Here is an 11,567-nt window from a genome sequence, read left to right as displayed (position 1 = left end):
CCAAGAATGTGTGGACGTCTTTCCTATTTATTTCGTTTAGGTGTTCCAGCCACACCCATTGCAAACCAGGGTATAAAACCTATTATACAAAATTAACAATATACTTCAAACTTGGGCAATAGCTTCTTCAAAAAATCCATGCATGTGAGATTTGTAGTACGACATACAGTACATGGCAAATGTGAATTGATGCTTTCTGGTAAAATGCTACTTACAGGCTGCAAGTGCAATAAAGCGGAAGGAAAAGTGATGTGATATTTCAGAGCACTTTCACTACACAAAGGGCAGTTAGGGTCATATGGAGACCAAAAAAAGACCATAAAACACATATTGCTACAAATATATCAGAGCAGGCGGAAATCACACTATAAAGGTATGCTGATAATGTACAGGGAACAGAGTTTTTCTCTTTTGCTGTAGCAGTCAAGCAATCTAGCTTGGGCAACATGCAAAATAATGTTTTTATTGAGTGTGGCTCTAGAAGTAAGCCACAATTTTTAGTTGTCAGTTGTTTCTTTTAAGTAAAAAAGAAAAAAAAGAGGAATCGTTTTTCAAACTTTGTAAATTGATTTCCTTTAATATACAGCTTATTACAAGTTTCAACTGTTTGGACAGTTCACAATTTGTAGTCATAAATAAGTAAAAAATAACATCTATAATTTTTCTCACATTGTAAAACATAATCAAAAACATATTAATTACATAATTCCTGGTTGACTGAAAGCAGATTTACAGTTCTATGCAAAGATGTATTTAATATAAATCCCTGTTTTACCTGATTTTTAAAGTAAAAAAAAACAACACAACCTTTGCAGCTATCTCACATAACTTCATTAACTATTAAGCATGGACGGATCTATTACGCTTTGGGTTTGTGTGACAGCCAGTGGCACAGGAAACATCGGATGAAAAGATGAAAAAATAGATTTCAGGTAATTCTTGAAGCAAATGCGTCACAGTTTGTCTAGAAAATGGCTTAGAAATATATGAGTTACAGGTGGAAATTCATAAAACAATAATAGAAAAATTAACAGCTGGTGTTTACAAGATGTGATATCTGAAAGTATTGACAGTAAAGTGACGTACTAGGGTGTCCAAACCTTCATGTTACAATTATTGCTTATTTTTTTTAATGTGATTTAAAATTTGATAAAATATTATTTTAAAAAATAAATTAGCTGCAGAGGTTGTGAGCTTGTGTGGTGTAATCGTAGAAGTCACACTGATGGTAACAGCAGTGCATGGTGTTATGTGAACCTACGCATTGGGGAGACACATTTATGCATTTTAGTGCCGATCCCAGGCCCAGATAAATAAGGGTTGAGAAAGGGAAGAGCATCCAGCATAAAAACTGTGCCAAATCAAATATGTGGATACCCCTAAAAGGAGCACCCAAAAGGTATCAATCTGCTGCAAGGGTGGTATTTAAAAACAATAAAATATGTAAATTAATCAACTGTGTGTGCAATTGCACCATGATGTGTACAAAATACATTTGAAATTTGCAACTGTTTCCATACAGAAATACCTCACAACTCCTTTTTTGTCCTGAGTCTTTGGCTATTATTGTACTGGACAGGAAGGGTGTACAATGCTGGCATTGATAGCACTTTAACTGGACAATTGTTTGTGCTGCCAGACACACACAGCAACAACAGTTCAGTGACTCTCATATTCGCGACCAGAGCTGAAAATCCACCGTAGCACAGAACCCAGTCAGTATAGCACCCAGGAACAATGTCCTCTAGTTCTCCCAAGATTTTAGATCTCTCAGCTGCTAATCATTTTGGTGCAGAAATGTTATCTTATTCATATCTCATTCAATAAGAACATTATTTTGATCTCTGTACTGCACTCTCAGCTGGATTGTGAGGCACAACAAGGCAGAAAACAAAGCCAGCTTCCTGGAATGCTCTCTTCATCGCCTCCTAATGGTACAACAAGCAACAAAAACTCATGTTTAATTACAACTGCAAAGGTAATATTTGTTTAATAGAAAGGAATTGTACAATGTTTCCACATAAAAGGTTTACTGGTCTGAGTAAATTACTTTTCACTGTGTTAATATGGGTGTTTGCTAACTTTATTCCTTAATTTATTTATACAGTTTTTTACCATTTGTTCAGGGTCCAAACACAAGCCCACTACAGCACCTCCACTGCCAGGCAATTTCACAGCAGAGCCAAACTGCATGTACAAAAGAGAGGAAAGTGTGTCAAGCTTTCACTGGTATTCACAAAATTAATTGAAGGAACAATTAGGTACAAGTACAAAATAATTTGTAGGTGGCAAAGGAATTTTCCCATAAACGTACCAAGAGACATTTTAGTCTCATTTATTTTTTAACAGTCGTGAATGTTTTTTTTAGTAATAATGTGTTTTATGGTGGCTAGAGAAAGCAGTTTTCTTTCCCTTAATTACATTGATGCATCAGCCAATGAGTATTTATTTACACGGTAACACATTTGGACTAGGAACTGATGATTATGGCTGAACAAGTTTGATAAATAATTATTTTCAAATAAAATTGAAAACGGTAAAACCAAATCAGTCAAAGACCTGGTTAGGTTCTTCCCTGATGGAAAGTGTTGATCCAATGATCTAGTTTAATTCCATGCTTTACCTGTCTCGCCAGTTGTACCATTCTGAGATTCCCTGAACCCAAACAGTCATCAGTGTAGACAGACCTGTGGAAAAACGGAAAGGGGCACATTTATATATAAGAAATGTGGGTACCATTGCAATACACCATGAGTTTAAAATATTAGATCAGGGTTGTCAGACTCCTGTCCTGGAGGGTCACATTACTTCAAGGTTTAGCTGTCATCTGAAGTTAATATCACTTTGGTCTTACTCTGTAAGTGAGGACTCTAAAAGGCTTGCCGCAGTTTGGAACAACCCTAAAAATGACTGCTGTTTGCATCCCCACTTCAATTTTGAGTTAAACCCTCCAGAAACTAAGATTGACACCACTAGTACAGACAAAAGGATCTTACCGTCTCAGTTCAAAGTTCCTGTCCATCAGCTCAGCTAGTTTGGGCCAGTCCTTAGACTGAAAGTCTGCCCTGCATTAAACATGAAGTGTATTTTTACACAGCTTAAAATTGATAAATTCTCTTTACAGTATAAATATGTTTGACTATATAAAAACCAAGTGTAAAAACTACCCTGTGTTTAGACTAGCAGTAGCTTTGTCTCTTGGGCGTGTAACAAGTCTGTGTAACTGTGCACTGTTAAGCTTTTTTTAGATTTCAATAAAAATGCTAGTGGCCAGAAATGTATACAATCTACTTTGTGATTTACAGTAACATGTCCAACTGGCTACGTTAATAAAAACAGCCAATTTCAATGCTGGATGGAATTCACTGCCTCCATTATTTGTCACATTATTTTACCAGGTATTGGACATTATTTCATACAGATCAGATTCTGGTCCACATTTATTGCAGATTAGTCAGCTGTACAAATCTCTAATTCTACCACATTCCAAATTTGCCCTGCTACATTTAGATCAGGTGTTGATGGAACCAGTCTGAGGTGATGTGTGCTTTGTGATCATCATCCTGCTGGATGGTGATCCACATGGTCAGCAACAAAATAAAACTAATACTCAGGCTGTGGCATTCAAACAGTGTGGGAATCTCGACCATAATCCTGCAACACCGACTGCTGTCTACTTGAGATCAACGCACCAACACAGGTGGCAAAGAAATACAGAGACTATAGTGTGTTCCTCTATGTATGTTTAAGCCTCCTGCCAAAAAACTAAACTGCAGTTGTAAAAGCAGAGTCCTGAGCACAACAGGCAAGATGTAGCATATACATATATAGTCAGAAAAAAGTGAAAGGTAGTTTAATTTGTCATGTATAATCCACATGTTGACAGGACATAGCCGAGAAATGTAACCAACCGGGCCTGGTCTGTAAGTTCAGCAAACTGCTTCATGACTTCAACAACATCAGGATCACCTAGTCAAAGACAACAGAGCTTAAGAGATGATCAGGGGAATGTTTGGTTTAAAAGTTCAAGTGCATTAATGCTCGGGACTTACCGTTTAGCCAGCGCTGTCTCACATTGCTGTGAATGCGACCAGAGTCACTAGGATCCCCCAGGTAAGCCAACCAAAAGGTGGGGAGATCGCTCATGTCCATGGTGATGTAATTTCCTACACATAAAAATACAGAGAAGCTCTTAATGTATGTTTCTGGTCAAGCATAATTAACACACGTATGTATGCGCTTGTGTGGCACAGTGCCACAGTACCACTGAGATCTGTGGTTCGAATCTCAGAGGTGTTATCAGGCATCTGCATGGACATGATTGGCTAATGTCAGAGACAAAATGGTCAAAATAGCCTAGGTGCACTTGTCAGTGTGCTCTCAGTGCTGGTCCCAAACCCGGCTACATCAGGAAGGGCATCCAGCATAAAAATTGTGCCTAATCTGATATGCTGAGGTCCACCGTGGTGACCCCAAAAACAGTACAGTATCTATTAATTCACAAGCTATAGGAGAATTTTGATTTTGAAATAAGTACCATAGCCCTGCTTGTCCATTGTCTCCTTGTTAAAGTCCATGTACACCAAGCCTTCATAGACCTGTAAGAGCATTAAAAAACAACATCATGAGAAAAGTGTACCTACATTTATAAAGAATGAACCTTTTTCCAGACTGACCTGCACCACTCGGTCCTGCAGTCCAGCAGTAATGAAGAGCTCGTCAGTCTCCACGTTCAGTATAAAGTTGGCTCGGATTGGTTTAGGGAGATCCTAACAACAAAGCAGATTCAGTATTATAATTCAGGCACAGCTACATCGAATGCAGTAAAAAGAAAAGACTGTTAAAGCTGAACGTACATTTTCTGTAAGGTTGTAAAACTTCATCAGGCACTTCAGGGTAGACGATACGATTGCACTTCAAAATACACATAATAGACACATATTATATTAAATCAGGGCACAACTCATTTGCTCTCAGAAATAATCAGTCACTTTACAATGTTGAAAACATTTATTTCATATTTTGGGCCATGTTGACACATTTGCCCCTCCGCCTCAAGGTTTGATGTGTTGTGTGTTGAGATGCTTGAAAGCTCCCCATGGTTGTACAGAAAGGTTATTCAATTACTCTTGCTTCCCTGATCCAGTCTGGTCATTCTTTTCGGACCTCTCTCATTAACATCTTGTAGAACTGCCAGTCACTGGATGTTTTTTAAATGCTATATTGTAAAATTTAAAGCCTGGTGTGTATGCAAATCACAGTAGATTCGCAGATTCAAACCAGTAACTCTAGCACAAACAACCATGCCACTGTTATTTGAACTCACTTTTTTCGTCATTGTATAGTTTGATGTAAATGGATCTGTGGATGAGTGATTTTTTTGCATTTTGCTGCTGCCACATGACTGATTTGGTAATTACATTTCTACCATGGGGGCCAGTGAATGTATTACATATTAACATACAATTAAATTATACATTTATTACAGATATTACATACATTTACAAAAGAAATCACAAAAAAACCAAACATATTTTCATGATATTCTTGTTGATAAAAACTTACCTACTGCCAGCTAGGCCCTAAAATAAATCAGACAGGGGAAATTATATAAGACAAAATATTTCTCCATGTTTGCGTATATGTTATATAGTATATATATCTTGTTGTAAACCATTAAAAACAAACTGTGCATTTGTTCATTATTTTTCAGTTAACATCAGTTAATCTTATTACAGAAAAACTTCTCTTTACTCACCACTTGTCGTGGAATATTAGTGTCATACTTGAGAGTGAAATTCTGCTTGGTGAGAGCAATACTGTTAATCCGAAAAGAAACACAACAAACATTAGCAAAGCACAATGATGCAAAAAGAAATGTGGTCATTTTCTAGAATGTTGCTGCATTTTTCCCATTTTTCTTTTAATTTAGTCATTTCAGTTCCCAAGTGCAACTCCTCGTCCACTTGCACCACCCCGTCCTGGCCAAAGAGAGCTGTAGACTAGCACATGCCCTTTCTTACAATGCCCCAGTCAGTGACAACTTCTTTTCACCTACCAGGTGAAGTCATGCTTTGCACTCTGCAAATCATCCACCACTGCAAGCGCCACAAACAGCCAGCAGATGTTGCACTTGCAGCAGCAATGTGGAACCCCATCAACCTTCCCCCCTCAGTCACAGCCAATGTGCTTATTTGACACCCATCCGAGCTGACAGCACATCATAGATTCAAACAAAGATTTTAAACTGACAGTATTTGTGGGCTGGCACATTAGATCACTGTGCCACCCGAGCAGCTGTCTCCTATATTTAAATACCCCCTGAATGACCCATTAAAATATAGTCCAAAAGTATGTGGACACCTGACAGCAATCTTGTTGAACATCCTATTTCAAAATCATGCATTAGTATGAAGCTGGTCCATTTTTCTTGACCACAACAGACTCCAACTCACTAGGAAGGCTGTCAACAAGAATTCGAAATCTGTCTGTGGGAGTTCAGCATTCCAGTTCATCCCACAGATGTTTAGAGGGGTTGGGATCAGGGCTCTGTGCAGGCCACTATTTCTGAGTTCCTGCACACCAAACTAGTGGTGTGTCTAAAACACCTTAAGTCCTTTTGGTCGTGTACTGTTCACTTTGCGATGTGTGGCGTGTAGTGTGTCTCACCCTTGACTTGAACAGAACTGGTAAAACTTCTTACAGGTGGCCTGCAGCAGTCTCAGACCTCCCAAATACCTGCACGGGAGAGAAAAAAAGTTATTCTACTATCACATTTCATACAGGATACAATGTCTGCACACCAAGCAAAAACAGACAGGAAGTTCATAGAAAAAAAGAACAAACCCCTCTTTGTGGCTGATGCGAAACAGATCCTGCAGGCTGCCAAACTCAGTGGGATCGTTCAGTGGATGAGGAAGGAGGACCTAAACACAAACCGTTAAAATTTATTTAAAAAAAAGCAGTCATGCCTATCTTGGTCTGATAAGCGATTTTCACCTACCAGAGTGTGACTCTCTATTAGTGTGACTTCGGCCCAGAAGTTCGAGATGCTCATAGCGATGGTTTTACCATGGAAGCCATCAGAGGGATTTCCCATCAGCCCAACCCTGGTCAAATGGGCAGAAGTCATACACAAGAATGCCTTTACACATACCTCAACACATATGATTAATAATTGTAATATTAGGCTAGAAAAAAATGTAAATGTATTTGAGTGTAGTAGAATTTTATTTAGCAGCAATCATGCACAGGAGGAGAATTTTTTTTATGACAGGAACTTAATTAACATAAGGTCTGAACACTGACTTTTTTTCTATGGGTCATTTCCTGTGTTTTGGGTGACTGTCTTGCCACACTTTTTAATTTTCATTAAGCTTCAGGCGATGGACAGCTGCTCTAAAATTATCCTGTACAATTTCTTTTTGCACCTTTTAGCATTGTCCATATTTGCAAACTAGAAATACGGATCAGTATTTCCAGAGTATAGCGGAGGGGTATAGAGGGGTTTTTGCTTCTATTATTTTTTTAAAGGGACATCTACGATCCACAGAGGTTCACATACTTTTTCCTGCTTGTACTGTGAGTTTTTTAAAGGTATAAAATGTCCATTTGTTTGTATTTAGTCAGGGTTGTTTGGTCAGAATGAACTTTTTTCACTTGTGTTGATGAGGGCTGGTGTGTTATGGCTGACCTGGCATAGGAGCGGAACGTGATGGGCTTGGCTGGTGAATCCTGCTGTTTGGTTGAGTAGTGCGCCAGCCATTTGGTGTAATCAGACAGACCCTAAAATAGCACACATACTCTATTAACCTAACTGAGCATTATAGGTGAATTATTCTTATCAATAAAGTAAACATCAGTAATACATTACATGGCCAAATGTATGTGGACACCCCTCATAAATATTGAATCCTGGTGCTTCAGCTATGTTAATTGCTTACAGGTATGTAAAATCAAGATTTATCCCAGTCAGGGCTGCAGTGGGTCCGATTTCACCGGAAAACACTGGGCGTAAGACTGGTATACTCTGAACAAGGTGCCAATCCATCACAGGGCTTTGGTCACCACCCTCCTAGTCGGCTGATAGCACCTCTGAGATTCAAACCCGGATATCAGCAGTGGCAGGCTAGCATAATAGCCCACCTGAGTGCTACTTTATATCAACAGTTTGGGGAAAGCCCTTTTCTGTTTCAGCATGCCTGTGCAAACTTTTTTTTTCTGGGAACTCAGCGGGGCCAAACAGTTTAACCAAACTGTTGCCACAAAGTTCAAAGCATTATAATGTATTTTAGATCAATGAAAACACAATTAGAAGGAGTGTCCACATACTTTTGGCCAGTTTGTTTATAATTATCCTAAAAGTCCTTAGTATTCTGGTACGCACCACTTGGCCAATTAGCTGGAATCCTGTTGGCAGCTTCATGCCAAACACTGGCAATTTTTCTTCATTTATGAGCCATTCCTAACCAAGGACACATAAACAGAACAGAGTTCATTCAGACACAGATGAAGGTTTTGTGTCACATTACAGAACCTTGAAATATTCATTCTGAAAGGCCACGTTCCTCATGTTCTCATCATTGTGCAATTTTGTTTTCTTGTTTTGTTAAGAATAAACTGAAGCTGAACACTGACCCAGAACCTGCCGAGCGTCCTGTATTCCACATCCGGCTGCTTGTGCAGGAAGTCTGAGAGGTAAGATAGCGTCTCTTTGCGGAGGCAGTAGAAGACCACGCTGGCCAGACGAGACAAAGTGACCCCCTCCTGTGGTTTCTCAAGGAAACGCTTGATGCTGAAATGCAAAGAGGCTGAATTATACAAACAACCCCGTCCCATAATAATATGAGCCACTTACTAACAAAACCATCTGTAACACCACCAAAAGTGGGCTTTATTTAAACACACTTTTCTGGTAAATGCTTATAATGAATGTCTATAAGTTAAAACACATTCAAAGGTACTGATATAAATCAAAATGTAAAGGTTTTAGCTTATTCTAGAGTAGCTTTTACCTGTGAGAATCTGGACATACTTCCACAATGCCTCGGGTGCTGCACTTCTCTCCTTCCTCCAGCTCATAATATATAGCCAACTCTCCAGTCTGAAACATCACACGAGTCTGATTAATGAAGCTGAATGGTGCTTGAATTGGTTTGTTTGTTTATTAGGATTTTAATGCCATGTTTTACACTTTTGGTTACATTCATGACAGAAAGGGTAGTTACTCATTACACAAGATTTATCAGTTCACAAGGTTATATCGAACACAGCCATGGAAAATTTAGTGTCTCTAATTCACCTCACTTGCACGTCTTTGGACTGAGAGGAAACCGGAGCACCCGGAGAAAACCCACACGGACACGGGGAGAACATGCAAACTCCACACAGAAAGGACCCGGACCGCCCCACCTGGGGATTGAACCCAGGACCTTCTTGCTGTGAGGCGTGAATTGGTTGTAACACAATTTGCACAAATTGTCTAATTTATAATGCATATACAAATCTGTCTAATGTATGAACTTTATAAAAACAAAACATATCAGGGCTGGACAAAATGACGATAAGTTGACACTGTATTACCTAAATGTCATTACATTTAAAATGTTGGCATCCCACCTCATAGAAAAAGCAGATGGTGGATTGGATCCTTCGAATTAGAATGAGTGTTTATAGGTCACTATCAGTGCTACATGGCTGCCGCCAGCATCTGCCACCCAGTAGGCTGAATATAATCTTTAATTAAGTCTAATGTGAATTTAAATGCTCTGCTTTAGAATTTGTCACATGGGATCTTGTGGACTGGATCACGTGTCGGTTCTGGTGCCCTGGCATTATGTTCATATGTTTAACACAAATACTATTTTGGCTAGCATGTTGCCAGCGAACGTCGATAAGACCAAACATCACAGGATATTTTGCCACTTCTCCCACCTATAACACAGAACATTTGATCTTACTTTGGATCTGAAGAAGCGAATAACTTGAGCAATGTCAAGATTTTGATCAGAACAGAGCATGTCTCCTGCTATCTGTAGGCAGAAAACAAGACATCATTGTGCATTACCTGCTGAAAACAAGCCGAGCGATACAGGTTAATCTGAGAAGCCCTCGCCATACCACCATGATGTCGTCTTGTAATCCGCGGCTTCGAATGGCCAGCTCCAGGTCAGCGACTGCTCCGAGACGATTTTCTAAAGTTGTGCTGCCATCATTCACCACATTCTCCACTGGAAAGTCATTGGCTGTCGCCCACCGCTCATAATGTTTGTACCTGAAACGATGGTATGACATCAGGAATAAACATCCTACCTGCACAGTCCCTGTAAAAAACTCCTTCCTAATCCTGTCAGTCCTGGTCACTTCCACCCTTTTGCTGAGAGGTTATTTGTCTGAAAAGTTAGTTGTTATCCAAGAACCGCCAATAAAAAATAAAAGCTGTCATGATGCACTGTTTCTTAAAACATAATGCAAACTTTTGACTTTAACTGTATGGTGTTTCTAAATGTACCTGGAACACAGAACTTTAAGAACCATGAGCAAAAGAAACTCACTTATCTGCATTTGTCACCAGGTAGACTTCAGTGAAAAGTTGACGCCTTTGGAAGAAAAGAAGAATGAAGTGAACCTAACCAAGCAAAACATCTTCAAAATAAAAATGAAATGGAACTGAACTCACGTGTTGACTGTTTCCCACCAGAAATCTAGGATTTTCTTTCCCCCAATACCAGGCAGCAGAGCTTTGGGGATGCCAGCCAGACTGGAATACAAACCAGTAACGTCATTCTGCCAAAGAGGTTAAATGGTAAACATTTAAACAGAGCATTTATATACTTTTGTGACATTAGCTCAGAGGTTAAGCTACGAAATTACCCGGCCCTCTTTACCTATTTATTCCTTCTATGCTGTAAAAGTGTTTCCCCAAGAAAATAACAGATAGATTGGTGCCCTGTGCAGGGTAATCCTGCCTTGCGCCCTATGTTTCACAGTGGACCCTGACCAGGATAAAGCTATTGATGAAAATGAAATGAATGAAATGTTCCAGTGACACCTGCTGGTCAAGTGGTAGAATTGCACTTTATTTATGAAATTGAGCCTGAAAAGACTCACAGAAAGGACCTGGACCACCCCACTTGGGGATCTACTGTACTTATTTGCATATAATGCAATATAATGTTTACTTCTATAGAAAATAATATATTGTGCATTGTTATAAGTTCTGACATTTATTATTGTACATAACCGTTTCATTTCATCAACCGCTTTTTTATGGTCGCAACGGGTCCTGTTTACCCAGAAACACAAGTGCTTTCATCTGAAGTTACAGTTTATCCAGACTTCAAACAATCAGACACGGGGAGAATATGCAAACTCCACACAGAAAGGACCTGGACCGCCCCACCTGGGGATCAAACCCAGGACCTTCTTGCTGTGAGGCGACGGAGCTACCCACCGAGCCACCGTGTCACCTAAATTCATTAGAAAAGAAAGTTTAGAGGATAAAACTGCATAGCAACATGAAAAATAGATGAAGCATTAATAGTTTGGGGCTGGGTATTTCATTCAGG

The 11,567-nt window shown here is 39.3% G+C and overlaps 1 protein-coding gene and 1 long non-coding RNA gene across 3 annotated transcripts in view; one reads left to right on the top strand and one right to left on the bottom strand.

Annotated features, from left to right (window-relative positions):
• LOC134334700 (uncharacterized) overlaps positions 1-10,742 on the top strand; it is a 55,487-nt gene extending 44,745 nt beyond the window's left edge. Inside the window, exons 2-3 of the long non-coding RNA XR_010015515.1 lie at positions 8,614-8,697; positions 10,574-10,742. This is a non-coding gene — a long non-coding RNA (uncharacterized LOC134334700). The remainder of the gene's footprint in view (positions 1-8,613; positions 8,698-10,573) is intronic.
• gkup (glucuronokinase with putative uridyl pyrophosphorylase) lies at positions 580-10,781 on the bottom strand. 2 transcript variants are annotated; one of them, XM_063017123.1, is made up of 22 exons: positions 10,679-10,781; positions 10,554-10,598; positions 10,120-10,273; positions 9,960-10,031; positions 9,015-9,103; positions 8,638-8,794; positions 8,387-8,464; positions 7,694-7,785; positions 7,004-7,109; positions 6,847-6,926; positions 6,670-6,738; positions 5,759-5,819; positions 5,566-5,582; positions 4,857-4,914; positions 4,677-4,769; positions 4,538-4,598; positions 4,053-4,166; positions 3,912-3,969; positions 2,997-3,065; positions 2,624-2,687; positions 2,116-2,187; positions 580-1,928 (listed from the first exon to the last, which is right to left on the bottom strand). In XM_063017123.1, exons 3-22 carry the CDS (start codon positions 10,123-10,125, stop codon positions 1,833-1,835), a joined length of 1,512 nt encoding a protein of 503 aa, XP_062873193.1. In that variant the 5' UTR covers positions 10,126-10,273; positions 10,554-10,598; positions 10,679-10,781; the 3' UTR covers positions 580-1,832. The 2 variants fall into 2 exon arrangements, with proteins under 2 accessions (XP_062873193.1, XP_062873192.1); XM_063017122.1 differs by lacking the exons at positions 10,554-10,598; positions 10,679-10,781 and having other exon boundaries at positions 10,120-10,413.
• Between the last annotated feature and the right edge of the window lie 786 nt (positions 10,782-11,567).

This window comes from Trichomycterus rosablanca, chromosome 20 (assembly GCF_030014385.1).
Source record: "Trichomycterus rosablanca isolate fTriRos1 chromosome 20, fTriRos1.hap1, whole genome shotgun sequence".
NCBI classification, from domain to species: domain Eukaryota; kingdom Metazoa; phylum Chordata; class Actinopteri; order Siluriformes; family Trichomycteridae; genus Trichomycterus; species Trichomycterus rosablanca.
Note: the sequence above shows the minus strand (reverse complement) of the source record. Positions and strands in the feature narration are given on the sequence as shown.

Coding starts and splice junctions, on each gene's coding strand:
- gkup (XM_063017122.1), bottom strand. CDS start 10,293: ATGTCATACCATCGTTTCAGGTACAAACATTATGAGCGGTGGGCGACA. Junction 7,786..8,386: donor TCCAGCTAATTGGCCAAGTG/GTGCGTACCAGA, acceptor GTGCTATTTTAG/GGTCTGTCTGATTACACCAA. Junction 4,770..4,856: donor TTTACAACCTTACAGAAAAT/GTACGTTCAGCT, acceptor CTTTGTTGTTAG/GATCTCCCTAAACCAATCCG.